The sequence below is a fragment of the Ammodytes marinus genome (assembly GCF_949987685.1).
Source record: "Ammodytes marinus genome assembly, chromosome: 4".
NCBI classification, from domain to species: Eukaryota; Metazoa; Chordata; class Actinopteri; order Uranoscopiformes; family Ammodytidae; genus Ammodytes; species Ammodytes marinus.
Genome location: NC_137233.1, coordinates 30,232,848 through 30,246,945, shown reverse-complemented (window position 1 = coordinate 30,246,945; position 14,098 = coordinate 30,232,848). Strand labels below are relative to the sequence as shown.

General features: G+C 42.2%; 1 protein-coding gene across 2 annotated transcripts in view; it reads left to right on the top strand.

Annotated features, from left to right (window-relative positions):
- The first annotated feature begins 1,120 nt into the window (after positions 1–1,120).
- The window catches only part of LOC307250063 (retinoic acid receptor gamma-A-like), a 39,053-nt gene continuing 26,075 nt past the window's right edge, over positions 1,121–14,098 (top strand). For both annotated transcript variants that reach the window (XM_080027004.1, XM_080027002.1), the window contains exons 1-2: positions 1,121–1,275; positions 12,990–13,406. In XM_080027004.1, the coding sequence (XP_079883130.1) occupies positions 13,238–13,406 (169 nt within the window). In that variant the 5' untranslated portion in view covers positions 1,121–1,275; positions 12,990–13,237. The remainder of the gene's footprint in view (positions 1,276–12,989; positions 13,407–14,098) is intronic.

The window sequence follows — 14,098 nt, the reverse complement described above, 5'->3', positions numbered from 1 at the left end:
TGGAAAACAGCTCATAGTAGTTTGCATTTTGGAGGTTTAAATGAAGTCATCTAACATATATAGCAGGCTCTGTATAAGATGGATATCTACACTGTAGCTTTGTTACATAATACATATTGTATACACCCTCCTCTCATAGGGTGCACACACATAGTAGTTGAAATGTACGTAATTGTAAACAAGTTTTAATTTCTTGTTTACATGTGATAAGTCTGCACAGATTGACTCATTGTTTGCATTTGCATTGTTCAATTTGTTAAATTTTTAATGGCAATGAACATTGCATTTCCAGTTAATGTTTCCATTATCCACAGCCATAAGCACACTGATAATGAGAGGGTGTATTTCTTTCTCATCAGGGATGTGTAGTCACAATAAAGCTCTGAGTGGCCCTTGATTGGCCCCAGGCCCCTGGACTCCCACATTAGCTGGCCACGGGCCCAAACTCAAGGCATTGTAAACATGGAGCGAAAGCCAAGGGCTGATACTGATATCCCCGAAGGTGTGCTAGCCCTCTGCCACATGTGTGTTTGTGTATGTCTGTGAGTTAATGACTGTTTCATTAGGGCGAGAGCATGCGCCGCTCTCCCGTGTGTGTGTGTGTGTGTGTGTGTGTGTGTGTGTGTGTGTGTGTGTGTGTGTGTGTGTGTGCATGCACCACTCTCCCGTCTGTGTTTGTGAGTGTAGGTCTATCTTTGGACGCTGAGCAGGGGAGGAACAAATTTGGAAATGCAAAACAAACACTCACAGAGTCGAAATCCAACAAAAGAGTGTTGACTGACAGCACGGTGTAGAAAGAGTCGAGGTAAAGAGAGAGCGAGGGAGGGAGAGAGACCATTAGAGACAAAGAAAGAGAGAAAGAGACAGAGGGGGTGGGTGGGGAAGGGAGGGGTGGGCAGCAAGTTGAAACCTAAGCTTTCTGGACCCTGTTTTCCCTTCCTTGGGGCATTCTGTGGCTGGTAAAAAATGTGCTGTATATTTGAAGTGTTGGATCACGTGACAAAGGCAGGGTTTGTGAATCAAAGTACACAATGATTTCAGGAGGAGAGAGGGTGTGTGTTAGTGAAAGAGAGAGAGAGAGAGAGGCAGACAGAGAGAGAGAGAGAGAGAGACTGGAAAAGGAGAGGGAGGCGGAATGCAACAGGCTGAGCTCTATCGTCGCTGCGAGAAGGACTTCTGACACAACTACTACACTCCTTCTCAGCTCCTTCCTCCACTGACTTACCCTTCACTAGCCGCCAGCCTGTGTGCCGTGGTAACAACTTACCAGCTCTGGTAAGTTTTTATTTGTATTTTCTATCTTTAAGATCTTTGTTTTTTAACTTACAACTGCAGTCTGTTGGCGGTGTGGGGGGAAGAGAAGACAGACAGACATGTCAGAGCATGAGTGAGATGTGTGTTTCTCTTGCCTCTCTTTCTCTTTCTCTCTCTCTCTCTCTACTTGTGTGTGTGTGTGTGTGTGTCTGTTCTCTGTGTGTGTGTGTGTGTGTGTGTGTGTGTGTGTGTGTGTGTGTGTGTGTGTGTGTGTGTGTGTGTGTGTTTGTGGGACAGCACGAGTGAAGAGATTGAGTTTCCTGAGGACAGCTTTAATTGAGAACAGAGATTTGGAGAGAGGGAGAAAGAACAACAGAAACAGCTAAGGAGGGGAATGAAAGCCCATCAGGACTTGCATGTGCTCCGGGGCCGCTCCATGTGAAGTGATGAACGTGTGTGTGTGTGTGTGTGTGTGTGTGTGTGTGTGTGTGTGTGTGTGTGTGTGTGTGTGTGTGTGTGTGTGTGTGTGTGTGTGTGTGTGTGTGTGTGTGTGTGTGTGCGTGCGTGCGTGTGTGCATGTGTGTCCTTTTGTTTGCCTCGCTGACAGATGCAAATCTTTTTTGTTAATCACTGACTTTTCTAAACTCTGAATCGCAAATACTGGAAGATTTGAAACTCAGAGTAAAAAGCCTTTACTCAGAAAAAGAGGAGGTCGATGTGCCGGGTTAAAAACAAAGGGAACCAAATTCCCAAATTTTCCAAAGAACCCCCTACATAGGAAAATAGGTTCCTTAGACAACACGCTACGTACTATTTTCCTACTGTTTGCAGTCATCAGTCTTGGTCACTCCTGAGTGCTATACAGGTGAGCTCGGTAACCGCCTCGCGCAGATTTTCCGGCAGCAGACCAAGTGGCTGTTTTTGCCTGCAGGCTCTCAGCCAACAGACTGGCTGTCAGACTTGATGGATCACTCCATCAACATCACAAATGGCTGAATAGGTCTGGTCTACCTGAGTATGTACACACTCAGTAACCCCTCCTCCTCCTCCCCCCCCCACCGAAGGTTATGTAAACAGGTCTCCATCCACACAATTACATAAGCTGGATGGAAACACTGAAATAGGTTACGCCGGATGTCACAAGGCAGTCTGCTGTGTGTCTGATCACTACTGCTGCTGCTTTGCATTGTCTGTGTGTGTGTGTGTGTGTGTGTGTGTGTGTGTGTGTGTGTGTGTGTGTGTGTGTGTGAATAAACTTGCTGACTCCCCCACCCCCCCCTCATCATTTTGATATGCAGGCCATTTTTATACACTCACTGTGTATCATTTTGTAAATAGCATCCTTTGTGTGACGTGCTTTATAAATACAGATGTATTGCTTGATTGATGGTCATGATTAAGATGCTATTTATCTGCCAAGTGTGCCCCGCACCCCCTCCAGCTTATCCAGAGGGGGCTTTCGTCCGGGTGCTAACACCATACTGCTGAGCGGCCTCACCATGCCACTCTATTGCTATTCACTCCAATGCAAGGAGCTATTCTGGCAAACGCTTGACAGATCTATTCCAGATTAATTTTCCCCTAATGTCCGGAGGAATGCTTATAGGCCTGTCCTCAGGAATAGGTGGACCAGTCTACAAGCAGGGCATAAACAGCTGGGTGTAAGCAATACACAGTATATTAGGGACCACATTCTGGAGAACAGTGACAGACTCGCTAAAGATAACTTCTTCTTTTTCTCCTCCTGCGCCTTCTCTTTTTCTTCTCTTCTGATGGAATTGGTTTTCATCACTTGGTCATTTTCTCTGTCAGTGGACGTCCGCACAGTCTCTGCTACTGAGTGAACTCTGTCACTCTGATGCCAGGTCAGATTTTGCAGCTTTTAAAAATCGAACATTTAGGAGTGGACCCATCTGCTATTGGTTAAGTCCTATTTTTGTTTTTTTTCATTTGGCGAAGAAACTTCTTGAAAGCGGTGTGTGTGTGTGTGTGTGTGTGTGTGTGTGTGTGTGTGTGTGTGTGTGTGTGTGTGTGTCGGTCGGGGAGGGGGTGGGGGGGTTGTGTGTTGTATCTAACTCCTTCTCAAACTGCATTGCAATCTCATCTTTGTTCTCTACACTTTTCAAGAATGGCAGCCCCTCAGGCTGAGGAGGCAGTCTGGCTCCTCTCCCTCTCTCTCTCTCTCTCCCCGTTTCTCCCTCTTTCTCTCCGTTTCACTGACTTCTTTCTTCTTTTCTTCCTCAATATGAGGAAAAAAAGCAAAAAAAAAAACCTCGGTCTTCTTTGCCGGTCCATGACAGCTGAGTTTGATTTTGCACAGGGTTGTTCTCATGGTCGCTACATTTAAATGGAAACTTGGAACTGTCCGAAAACAAAGAGGCGAGCGTTCGCTACTTGTTTTTCAGAGTTGAAGACACAATTGTTTTCTTGTTCTGGGGAGATACATATTGTCCACAAAGTTATTTTGAGAGACTTCGGTCGGAGCCATTGTGGTTGGACTTGACGTGCCCAAATGGGCTTCCAAGAGTTTTTTTGGAAGTCGCTTAACATTCATTATTGCTGTCTCTGCACTTTTTCAAATTGCAGGGCTGAATGTCTCAATGTGTCTAAAGAGCTTCACAGTGTTTAATCATGGTCTGGAGGCTCTGCTATTCAGTCCCTTTTTAAAAAAACACTTCTGATCCTATGTGGAGGAACTACAAGGCACATATTTTGAAGTTACGTGTGTGTGTGTGTGTGTGTGTGTGTGTGTGTGTGTGTGTGTGTGTGTGTGTGTGTGTGTGTGTGTGTGTGTGTGTCGGTGTGTGTGTGTGTGTCGGTGTGTGTGTCTGTGTGTGTGTCGGTGTGTGAGACATAGGCGGTGGGGGTGCGTGGCAGTAGTTGGACTCACTTTTCACTTTAATGCTCAATGAAAAGCTGCCTACCAAACGCCTCAATTAGGCCTGACCCATGGCCTGGCTGCAGAGCCTGGAGCAACGGGGCCTGACCCCAGCTCTGACCTGTTAGACCTTCAGGGGCCACACAGGCTTGGCTCCACATAATGACAACATTGTGTGTTTTATGAAACATCACTATATCATCGACATCAGCTCCATTAGCACTGTTTAAAAGAACATTCACACTGTTGTTATTTCAGGTATGTCGGACGGACACAAACTTGTGCCCAAGAGAAAAGCTGTAAGTCAGTCAAGTGTCAGGTGGAGGCTGCCCATGGTGGCTTTCTGATCCTTTTTTCTGTAAGATTGCACTACTGTGTATGTACTGTAGTGTGAATACTGTTGGTTGGTTGTATGACTTTGGACCAGACTAACATTTGCCTTCATTGTCGATCATTGTACCAAATCATTTCCCTATCGAGTGATTCATTGTGTGGTTTCGAGTGTATTTCACAGAGCTCAAGCCTACATTTTCAAATTCTTGTTTTGTCAAACCAACAGTGTTTTATTTTTTTTAAATCAAGATTGAAATAAAAGACTAGAAAACACAATTTGTATCCATAATCAAGGCAATGTTTACTTGACTACATTTGAAATACATTGAATGTAAATGAATTGAAAATATTGTGTTTACCACGGCGATACACACTTTGTGGTTATAAGATGGCTGTCAGACACGGATGGTTTACAGCCAAGCAATATTTATATTCCTCCAAACACATTTTGTCAGTTCCACATAAAATATAGTAAGGCCATTTGTTGGGAAATCTAATTATGTTGTTTGTGGGTGTTGATGCCTGTGTTTTTTTTTCTCCTCCATAATGGTTTCTGTGCGTCAGTATGTGCATTTTAAGCCAAGTGAGTTCAGAACAGCTCATCCCTGGCTGCATTCTCTGACTTTTTTATGGTTTTCTGCTCATTTTCCCTGCTGAATGCAGGCTTTTCCTTACATTTGGCTTTTTGGGGGGGAGGGGGGGGGGTTAGCTTTTAGATGCACTCAGACTCTGTCTTTTAGTTTTCTTCACACACAGAAACTCTGTTTGAAAGCGCAGAGATTGTACATCCACAAGCTGAACCAAATCATTCACTCTCTTCTGTTGAGCAAGTCAAAGGTGGCTGAAAAAGACAGACTATTTGCTCAATACTACACAAACCAAGCAGAACAAATCCTCATTTAAAAAGAGAAAGCCTGTGGCCCTGTACCATTGACTATCCGCCTATATTCCAGCTGACTCACATGGCTCTCTGGACTGAACCCACACAGTTTGGAAGTTTGAAAACAGGAAGATGACTTGATAGTTTGGAATACAACACAGGTTTGTGTGTGTGTGTGTGTGTGTGTGTGTGTGTGTGTGTGTGTGTGTGTGTGTGTGTGTGTGTGTGTGCGTGTGTGCGTGTGTGCGTGTGTGCGTGTGTGCGTGTGTGCGTGCGGGCGGGCGGGTGTGTGTGTGTGTGTGTGTGTGTGTGTGTGTGAAAAAAAATCCTCATGCAATCCATCTGATAAACATTTATGGCTAATCAACCACAGGATAAATCAAAATAAAGAAAATCATTGTGCGATGAGGAGCCAAACAGTCACACAATCTGGTTCCAGTTTTGAGTCAATTCAGTTTGAATTAAATTTTTAACTCTCTGTAAGCTTTCTGCCATGTTCCTTTGTACCTGGACGTTTCTCAGTCCTAATTAGGGAACATAATCCTTTTCCCATTGAAACACAATGGTGACCATGTATTAGGAGTGCATTGCTTTCTGATACGGAACGGATGACAGTATTTTTTTTTGTCATTTTTTCTTTGTTCCTAATAGCAAACACTAGTCAGATATACAGTTAATATGGGGAGAGAGATAGAGAGAAAGAGAGAGAGAGACATGCAACAACCGCATTCCACTTGGGAATGTTGTGGTTAGGTGGTAGGCTCATCTTAGACAGTGTCTCTTATACTACGAATGGTAATGCTTATCAAAAATAGAGAAACCTTGTCCTCCTCTATATCACTTGAGGGTGTGTGGCATAATGTAATGTTTGGCTACCTGGACACAGTCGAACATGATGACGCAAGTACAAAAGAACACAAATACATTACTTGAAGCTACTTTGAAAAAGAATACGTTGAATTGACGTAAAACAAAGCCCCAGATAACCTGCTGGCTTACCAGGCAGAAACACGTAACCACGGAAATAAAAATGCAATGCCCTCCCTAAATTGTCTTAATTTATTCGAGTTGATCACCTTTACATCAACAAGTGCTTGTTTTACTGAACCTATTAGTACACCCTCTACTGTCAGATTCAGTTAAGGACACAACCAAAAAAGAACCTTCATACAGAACCATCCATACAACGTGAGATATTTTATTACAAGGAGATTTCACTCCGAAATGTCTACACTCATAAGAGCAAGAAACCTGCCTGCGTGGCATCACTGGGGGATTTTTACAACTCAAACAAAAACAAAAAGTGTTTCGAAACTTTACGCGGCATTGCTCAGAATGATGTGATACAAAAATGTGTATGTCGACTAATTCTCCTCATTTCTAAGATTATGAAAATCTTTCATGTTTGAGTGAGACATGCATATATATATATATTTTTTTTTAATCAACCTATACTTGTCCATGTATTTTAAACACTTAAAACTGAGGCCATTGTACATTCACTAACACGAAAGACACGTACTTCCTATCACCGCACATTTCAGCCCTAAATGTGGAATCATTATACTATAAAACTTGAAGATTAACTGCCATTCTAAGGTCACTTATATCAGTGAAACCACAGTATCACCACAGTAACAGGACATTTTTTCAAAACATACCGGGGGGAAAAAAGCAAATTAAAAAAAGAAAACCAAAAAATTCTCAATAAGCCAAAGATTGATGGATCACTAAAAAAGCTGTTCATAATGCCATATTGTTATAAAAGCTTTTTTATTTTGTACAGTACACAAACACACACACCAGAGTCACAGAAGTTGTGTGCAAGGAGAGGAAACGATTGAGCAGTTATTATATTTGTAGCAAACCTGTTCATTTAGAGTCTCATTTGAGCTCTCTAGGTGAGAAGAAACCAGCTCAGTATACGTCCGCAGTAAGCCGGCTCTACCAGAAAAATGTTTCTGTGCGTCGAGGCTTCTGTGCACTCCGCTATTTTTATCCCCTGACAACTGAGTTTTTTCCATAACTGTCTCCAGAGAGGCTGAAACTTAAAATGATGGCTTGGCGTATGTGTGTGTACTGAGGGGGGGATTGAAAGTTAGGAAGACAATGTTCTGAAATCATTTTTTGTTGATGTTTGTTATCATAAAATAGAGCCCGATCAACGGCTAATATTTATGAGTAAAGATCAAATCATTATTTGGTGCACATTCAGTTCAGGGATATGGCTGTGTCTGTGCCACTCCAGAACCAGATGTTGGCAGACCAAAACAGGATGAAAAGGTAGCAATTTATTCATCTGCGTTTGGCTCATGCATTTCAGTACCAACAGATATTTATAATTCAATTTAAACAATACTGCTTTTTTTATTGGTACTTTTTTTTTACTGCTTTCATGCAGAACACAAAAATTGCCAGGGGTCACCTTTCACAGATGATTGTTACCCAAACATGTTGAGTCCTACAGGGCTCATTGTGCCGTTTGTTTGGATTAGACATGTCAAAGTGAGCGAAAATAAATTATATCATGCAGCTTCGTATGTTGCAAATTTGGTGAGGTGGGCTCATAAAACACTAGTCCGGATACGATATGAACCAGTCTAGTGTGGACGGACTCATTACCTTTGGTGTGTGTGTGTTTGTGTGTGTGTGCGCGCGTCCGTTTGTGTGTGTGTGTGTGTGTGTGCGCACCGCGTGTGTTTGTGGTTCCATAACTGTAACCTCAAGCTGATTTGGGTTGGGGGAACCATAAAGTTCAGTCACATTTACACCCGGGATAACCAGCTCCAGATGATGCTCCTAATAAGCACTAAAAGCACGTTCAAAAGATTGTTTTTGACATTTCAACTGTTTACAGCTGAACGACGTTTACAACTGTTGCAACAATGCATCGAACACAATGACGCAGCTTCTAAAAGTGCAGTTTGATGGAAGCTGTGTGAGAGCTAAGTTGACAGCCTTTTAGCGGCTTGCTGGAAATAAATAAATAAAAAGACAAAGGGATGGAAAGCCCCAATCGTTTTTTTTACACCAAAGCTGTTTTTAATATCCATGGTCTGGGAAAAGGGATCATCGGTTGTGTATGAGCGGTGGGTGTGTTGTATGGGTATTTGTGTGCGTCTGTGTGTCAACAGGATCAGGACCAGGTAACCCAGTCTGACCTGACCCAGCCAGGTCTCATAAAAGCAGCATTGAGGCCTGGAGGCCTGGGGACACAGCACTGCTTTTGTTGCCCTGCCCAAGGTGTATTCCCCTTGGGGATGGAAAGGGGAGGTGGGGGTGTTACTCATTAGAGAGAAAGAAACCAATGCTTTGGTCTGGGAGCACATTATTTCATAGTTTATTAGTGGAAATAAAACCGTTTCTTTATTTTTATGTATGTTTTTGCGACCGCTCGGCCCATTTTTTATTTTCATTTCTCCCTCCTCCCATGCTGCTTTTACCACAGTCCGTTCTTTCTCTTATTAATCCAGTTTCCAGTATGGCTCTAATTAATAGGACTCTGTTCAACTTCTTACACAAGGCCCTGCCAGATGCTCCAAACTCCCTCCTATGAGCTTCCCCCTCCCTTTCTTTTCCTCTGTTTCCCTCTATCTTTTTCCATCTTTTTTTTTTGCAGCTCTCAACACTTTGTTTTCTCCATCCCAATCCTTTTATACATCTGGCTTTCATACGAGTGATTTCAGTCTTTGAATTTGATTGGTTAAAAAGAGTCAACTTGAACGACTCAAAAAAGAGCTGCATCTGTGGAAGGAAGGACCCTGCGTCCTGCGTCGACTCCTTCATTCTTCAAGGTCAATTGCAGCTTTCAATGGCCCTTCAGCATGTGTGAACGCCGTGTGTTTTCCACTGATTGCTCGCCCCATGAACATGATTAAAGTCACAGAACATCTGTGTATGTTCACTTCTGCCGAGGCCTGCATGTCTGTGCTTGTATGTTTCTGTGTCGGGCTTATATAGGAGAGGCATGTGTACGCATATGTTTTTCCGCAAAATGTGACAATTCCACTCCACGTATGTAATCACTTTCATAATCGCCCCAGACTCTGTCCAACCTGTGTTTGGCATTCTTTGATTGTCGAAAACACAAAAGTTCTTTGTGGAAAAAATAGTTTGCAAGGGACTCTCCCCGACTGGCTCTCGCAGTGAAGAAAAAACCGCAGCAGAGCCAAGCAGTTTCAGAAAAAATGTCAATATGGGAAATATGACTTTAAAAACAACACTTACTGCGCTGACCTCGTGGATTTGTGTGTGAATGTGTAATATATACTGTGTGTGTGTGTGTGCGTGTGCGTGTGCGTGTGTGTGTGTGTGTGTGTGTGTGTGTGTGTGTGTAGAAGTGGCTGCTGTAACAACTAAAAGGACGTAGGAGCATTTTACTTTAATAATACTACTAGCACAGTTGCCTGATGGTTAGTCTAATAGTTTGTCCAACCCATTTATTTCAATTAGGGTAATCTAAATATTAGAAACACCCATGAGTATAATGCGATAAGATTACAAAGTACAGCCTCTGAATTGAATCAGCACCTCTGTAATACTGTTTCGACCGAAACGAACATAGTAATCTTCATGGAGGAAATGAATTGCATTGCTGTTGTATTGCACAGTGCATGAGTTTTAGCACAGTGGCACCTAACAATCTGACTACTGGGTGTATTCTTTGAAAATGTATAATTTATTTATGGTACAAAATATCCTTATATATATCAGTGATTCTTGAGAAGTGTGACAAAACAGGGTGCAATGTTGAAAAAATACAAGCCCTATGTTTCGGCAAATTAAATTACATGTATGTATCCAACATATACTAAGCTACTGAGCAAAGCTTTGACACAACCTCCCAGCTTTTGTCCTTTTTATCAAAATGGGCTTTTTACTTTGCCATTCCTTATCAAAATGGGCTTTTTAGCTTGCCATTCCTTATTTTGTGTCAACACCAAAAAACACAAATAAATGTTCCCTCATTTTATGCTAGACCCATGAGATGTATAGTGATCACAAATATTCACCAAAACTGATAGACACACAAAAAATATTTTCAAAATGTATATGAATATACATGTTTTTGATATCTGACGGTGTTGACATATTTAACGTTTCTTAAACAGAACAAATAGAGTTTTTCTAGTAGCCATTTTTCTGTTGATGATAGGTGCTAGTATGAACTACTTCAGGAAAATAAAATTATCGAAACATTTCAAATAACTTCTTCAGAAATTGTAAGTCGGTGTTGACATATCATGGCAGGACTCAAGATTTGTAATGTAAAATATTCTAAAACTACAACACTTATCAGAGCCTGTCTGACTCTAATGTACTCTGCAGAGGTAGAATGTGACAAGATGTCCTTCAAAGTGACAGCTTCCCTTTATTTTGGCTGATTTTATTACATTTTAATGGATTGTCTGACGGTGGTGACAAAAAGTGTCCCCCCACTTTGAAACCATATGAAACATGAATGTGTTGAAGAAAAACAGTTTTTATTGATATGAGAGATTATTTAGTGTTGCTTTTGATGAAAAGTACATTTTGAATAGGTTTTATTGCATATGAAAGATTGAAACCTTCGCTGAGGACACACTGTTTTGGACGTAGTGAGCAGATAACAAGTGTCATATATTTGACATAAAAAATTATTAAATTAAATTTAAGGGGATAATTGTGCTCCAGACATTCTATTCTTAATCCCTAATAACATCTACAATTTTAAGTATTTTTTTTTTTTGGAGATAACAGCAGTTACATATGGAAGACGGCCTTTTGTCCCGGTTCTCAAGAATCACTGATATAATATATATATTTTTTTTATTACGTGAATGTAAGAATATACAGTGTATATATATATATATATATATATATATATATATATATATATATATATATATATATTCTTACATTCACGTAATTCATTTGCAAGAGTAAGAACACTACTTAACAATAGAATAAAAAAGAATATGAAATTCTGCCGTGACTTTATTATAAATGTTTGTGAGCACTGTTCATCTCAACAGACAAAAGGATCTGGGTTCATGAAGTTTGGAAACCACTGGAGCTTTTTAATTAGGTGCTCCAAATAACATAACAACATTAAGTATGTGTTTTCATCATGGTGAACCCATTTAGTCATTTAGCTCTAATGGCACTGAGCTGTCCACCCAGTTTCAGGATTGTATTTGTCCAGGTTTAGTGATGACTGCCAGATATAAAAGAGGCCAATGCTTGTAAACACTTGAAATCAGGACTACTTTTTTTACGACAAAAATAGTCACCATAAAAAAAAATAATAATAAAGTAGAGGCCTGTGGAGCAACAGGGTCATTGTTTCTTGGAGGCACATGTTGCTGTTGCAATTTTTTTCTTCTATTGTGATGTTGAATTGTGTTTGTCGTTAATACACTTATATTCATCTCCATTGTTTTGTGTTGGAGGCCATATTGTCATGAATAGATATCTGAACACCTGGAAACCGAAACACACAGTAAGGCATTTGACTCAATGGATACTTTAAGATCGGAGCTGTGAAGTGAATTCTTGCTAAATGAATAAGTACGGCTTGTGTGTCACCATGTGTGTTTGAATGTCTCTGCCCTGTAAAGGTATCTCCGGCCAGTATATTTACCTCCACATGTGGAATGGTGCGACCCCTTTGCAGTGGCACCAGAATTGAAAAGATTCTGTCCGTGTACATTGTGTACTCAAGAGTTCATCCGTGTAACACAGCACAAATGAGAGACAGATTTTCCCAATGTATGCTATTTAAAAAAAAATACTGATTACATATACTTCACTTTTTCTGCTGCATCTGCACATTGGATGTAGTAGTTAGAAGAAAAAAAAAGACATGTGTACTAAATTCATAATTCTCTCAATGTGTGTCTCTCACCCACTCTGCCCGGGTTGTTTGATTCCCATGCCGAAGCAGGCCCAAAACAACAAGACATTCTTTGGCCGGGCTGTATTTACCACAGCTCCACCGCAGAGAGTTAAGCTCCACCCCACACATGAAATCACCGAAGGGGATGAGAAAATCATAGAGAAACCCAGAGGGGAGGTGCTGCCCTCGTTTCACTTATTGACAAGGTCGCACAGAGCCGCCGCGTGAGTCCAAGGAGACAGAAAAAGGCTGGGACACTGTGGTCATCTCTAGCTCGTCTGCTGCCACCCTGTGTGTGTGTGTGTTGGGGAGGGGGGGGGGGGGGGTGTTATGGGTGTTGGGTGTACACAGTGAGAATGAGCAGGTTATGTGTGTCTGTTGTTGCAAAGGGTTAATTATACCCATGTTGTGGCTGGCTGTTCTCGGGCAGGCTGGCTGGAGTCAGGCTGGCAGAGCGAACAGAGGGCCCATTTATAATACAGTTCTGCTGATTGAAATCATATGGCATTGCCTGAAATCATTGCACTACTTTGAAGACTGACAAAAAGCAGAGGAAAAAGTGCTGCACACACCCCCTCTGCTCTGCCAACTCTTCTCTTCAGCGCTAACTACTGTGCCTTCTTCGGCCCACTTCTTTGTTTTTTGTTTTCTTCGTCTAGAGTTTGCTTTTTTTTTGTCATTTCCAGGCATGGTTTTTTGGATGTAAAGACACTGTGACTTTGGTTCCAGTAACTCACTTCTGTCTCTTCCATCTTTGCCTTCAACAGAGTCTGGGCCTGGTCCTCCGGTCTTGGTCGCGTGGCCCCTCGGTGTCTCTCTGCTGCTCTCCCTCCATCACTGGTCACTGTCCCTCTCAAATCCCTGCAGCCCGACATAGAATCCTGCAGCCGCCGAGAGGGGCTGAATGGCACCGGTCCATTTCCAACTCACCACAGTCTCCTGACCAAAGACGACACAGGGAGAGGGAAACAAAGCAGGCAGTTAAGAGACCAAGTCACCAGCAGCACTCTTCACCATGGCCACCAACAGGGAGCACCATGTACGCCACATGACCGGCTTCCCCCGTGCCATGTACCCGTTCACCTTCAACTCCATGAGGAGCCACTCACCCTACGACCTACTGGCCAGTAGCCACCTCTTCGGTCGCTTTGGGGCAGACCTTCCCAAAGAGATGGCTGCATTGTGTGAGTAATAAAAACATTGTTATTATTCATCAACAAAATGTACGCAAAGGAACTGTAGAGATTAGTCATACATCGCTACAGAGTGGTTGGCTCTGTAAGATTCCCAGTTTGGTACAATTCAGTAGTCCATTACATTAAGTTCACATGGTTTCCTCCCTTTACTGTAACGCACATCAATACACAAGGACACTACAATGCTCCCAACTGGAATAATGTCATCACAATTAAACATCTACATATTTGTTCAACCCAAAGCTACGATGTCACATTGAGTTGAATTAGGATGTAAGAAAAAAATAGGGTTGAGGGTTTCAACTGGTCCACGGTTCAGTGGCTAGGCAAGAAATCCTAATCCCGCGCCCTTGCACATGACAAGATGGTGTCTCCGTGTCTTGTCCGGTTTTTCTGTAACACAGTGGAGACAGTTTTGTAATGGTCTTCAGGGCAAATCTGAGGTTTAGAATAATTAGGCTTTTCGCTCATGCATTGAGAAGAGAGAGGGAGGCAAAGGAAGGCAAAGGAAGAGAAGAGAGGTTTTTTCCATGTGGTAAACCCGGCAGGCGGATGGCAGAGAGGGCAGGCTGGAAAAAGCAGCACGCACATGACACGGTCCCTTGTGTAATTGTGCTACTTTCCACAGCAAATTAATCTTTCAAATCGTCATTAAAACGGACAGAAAGCGAGAGAGAAGG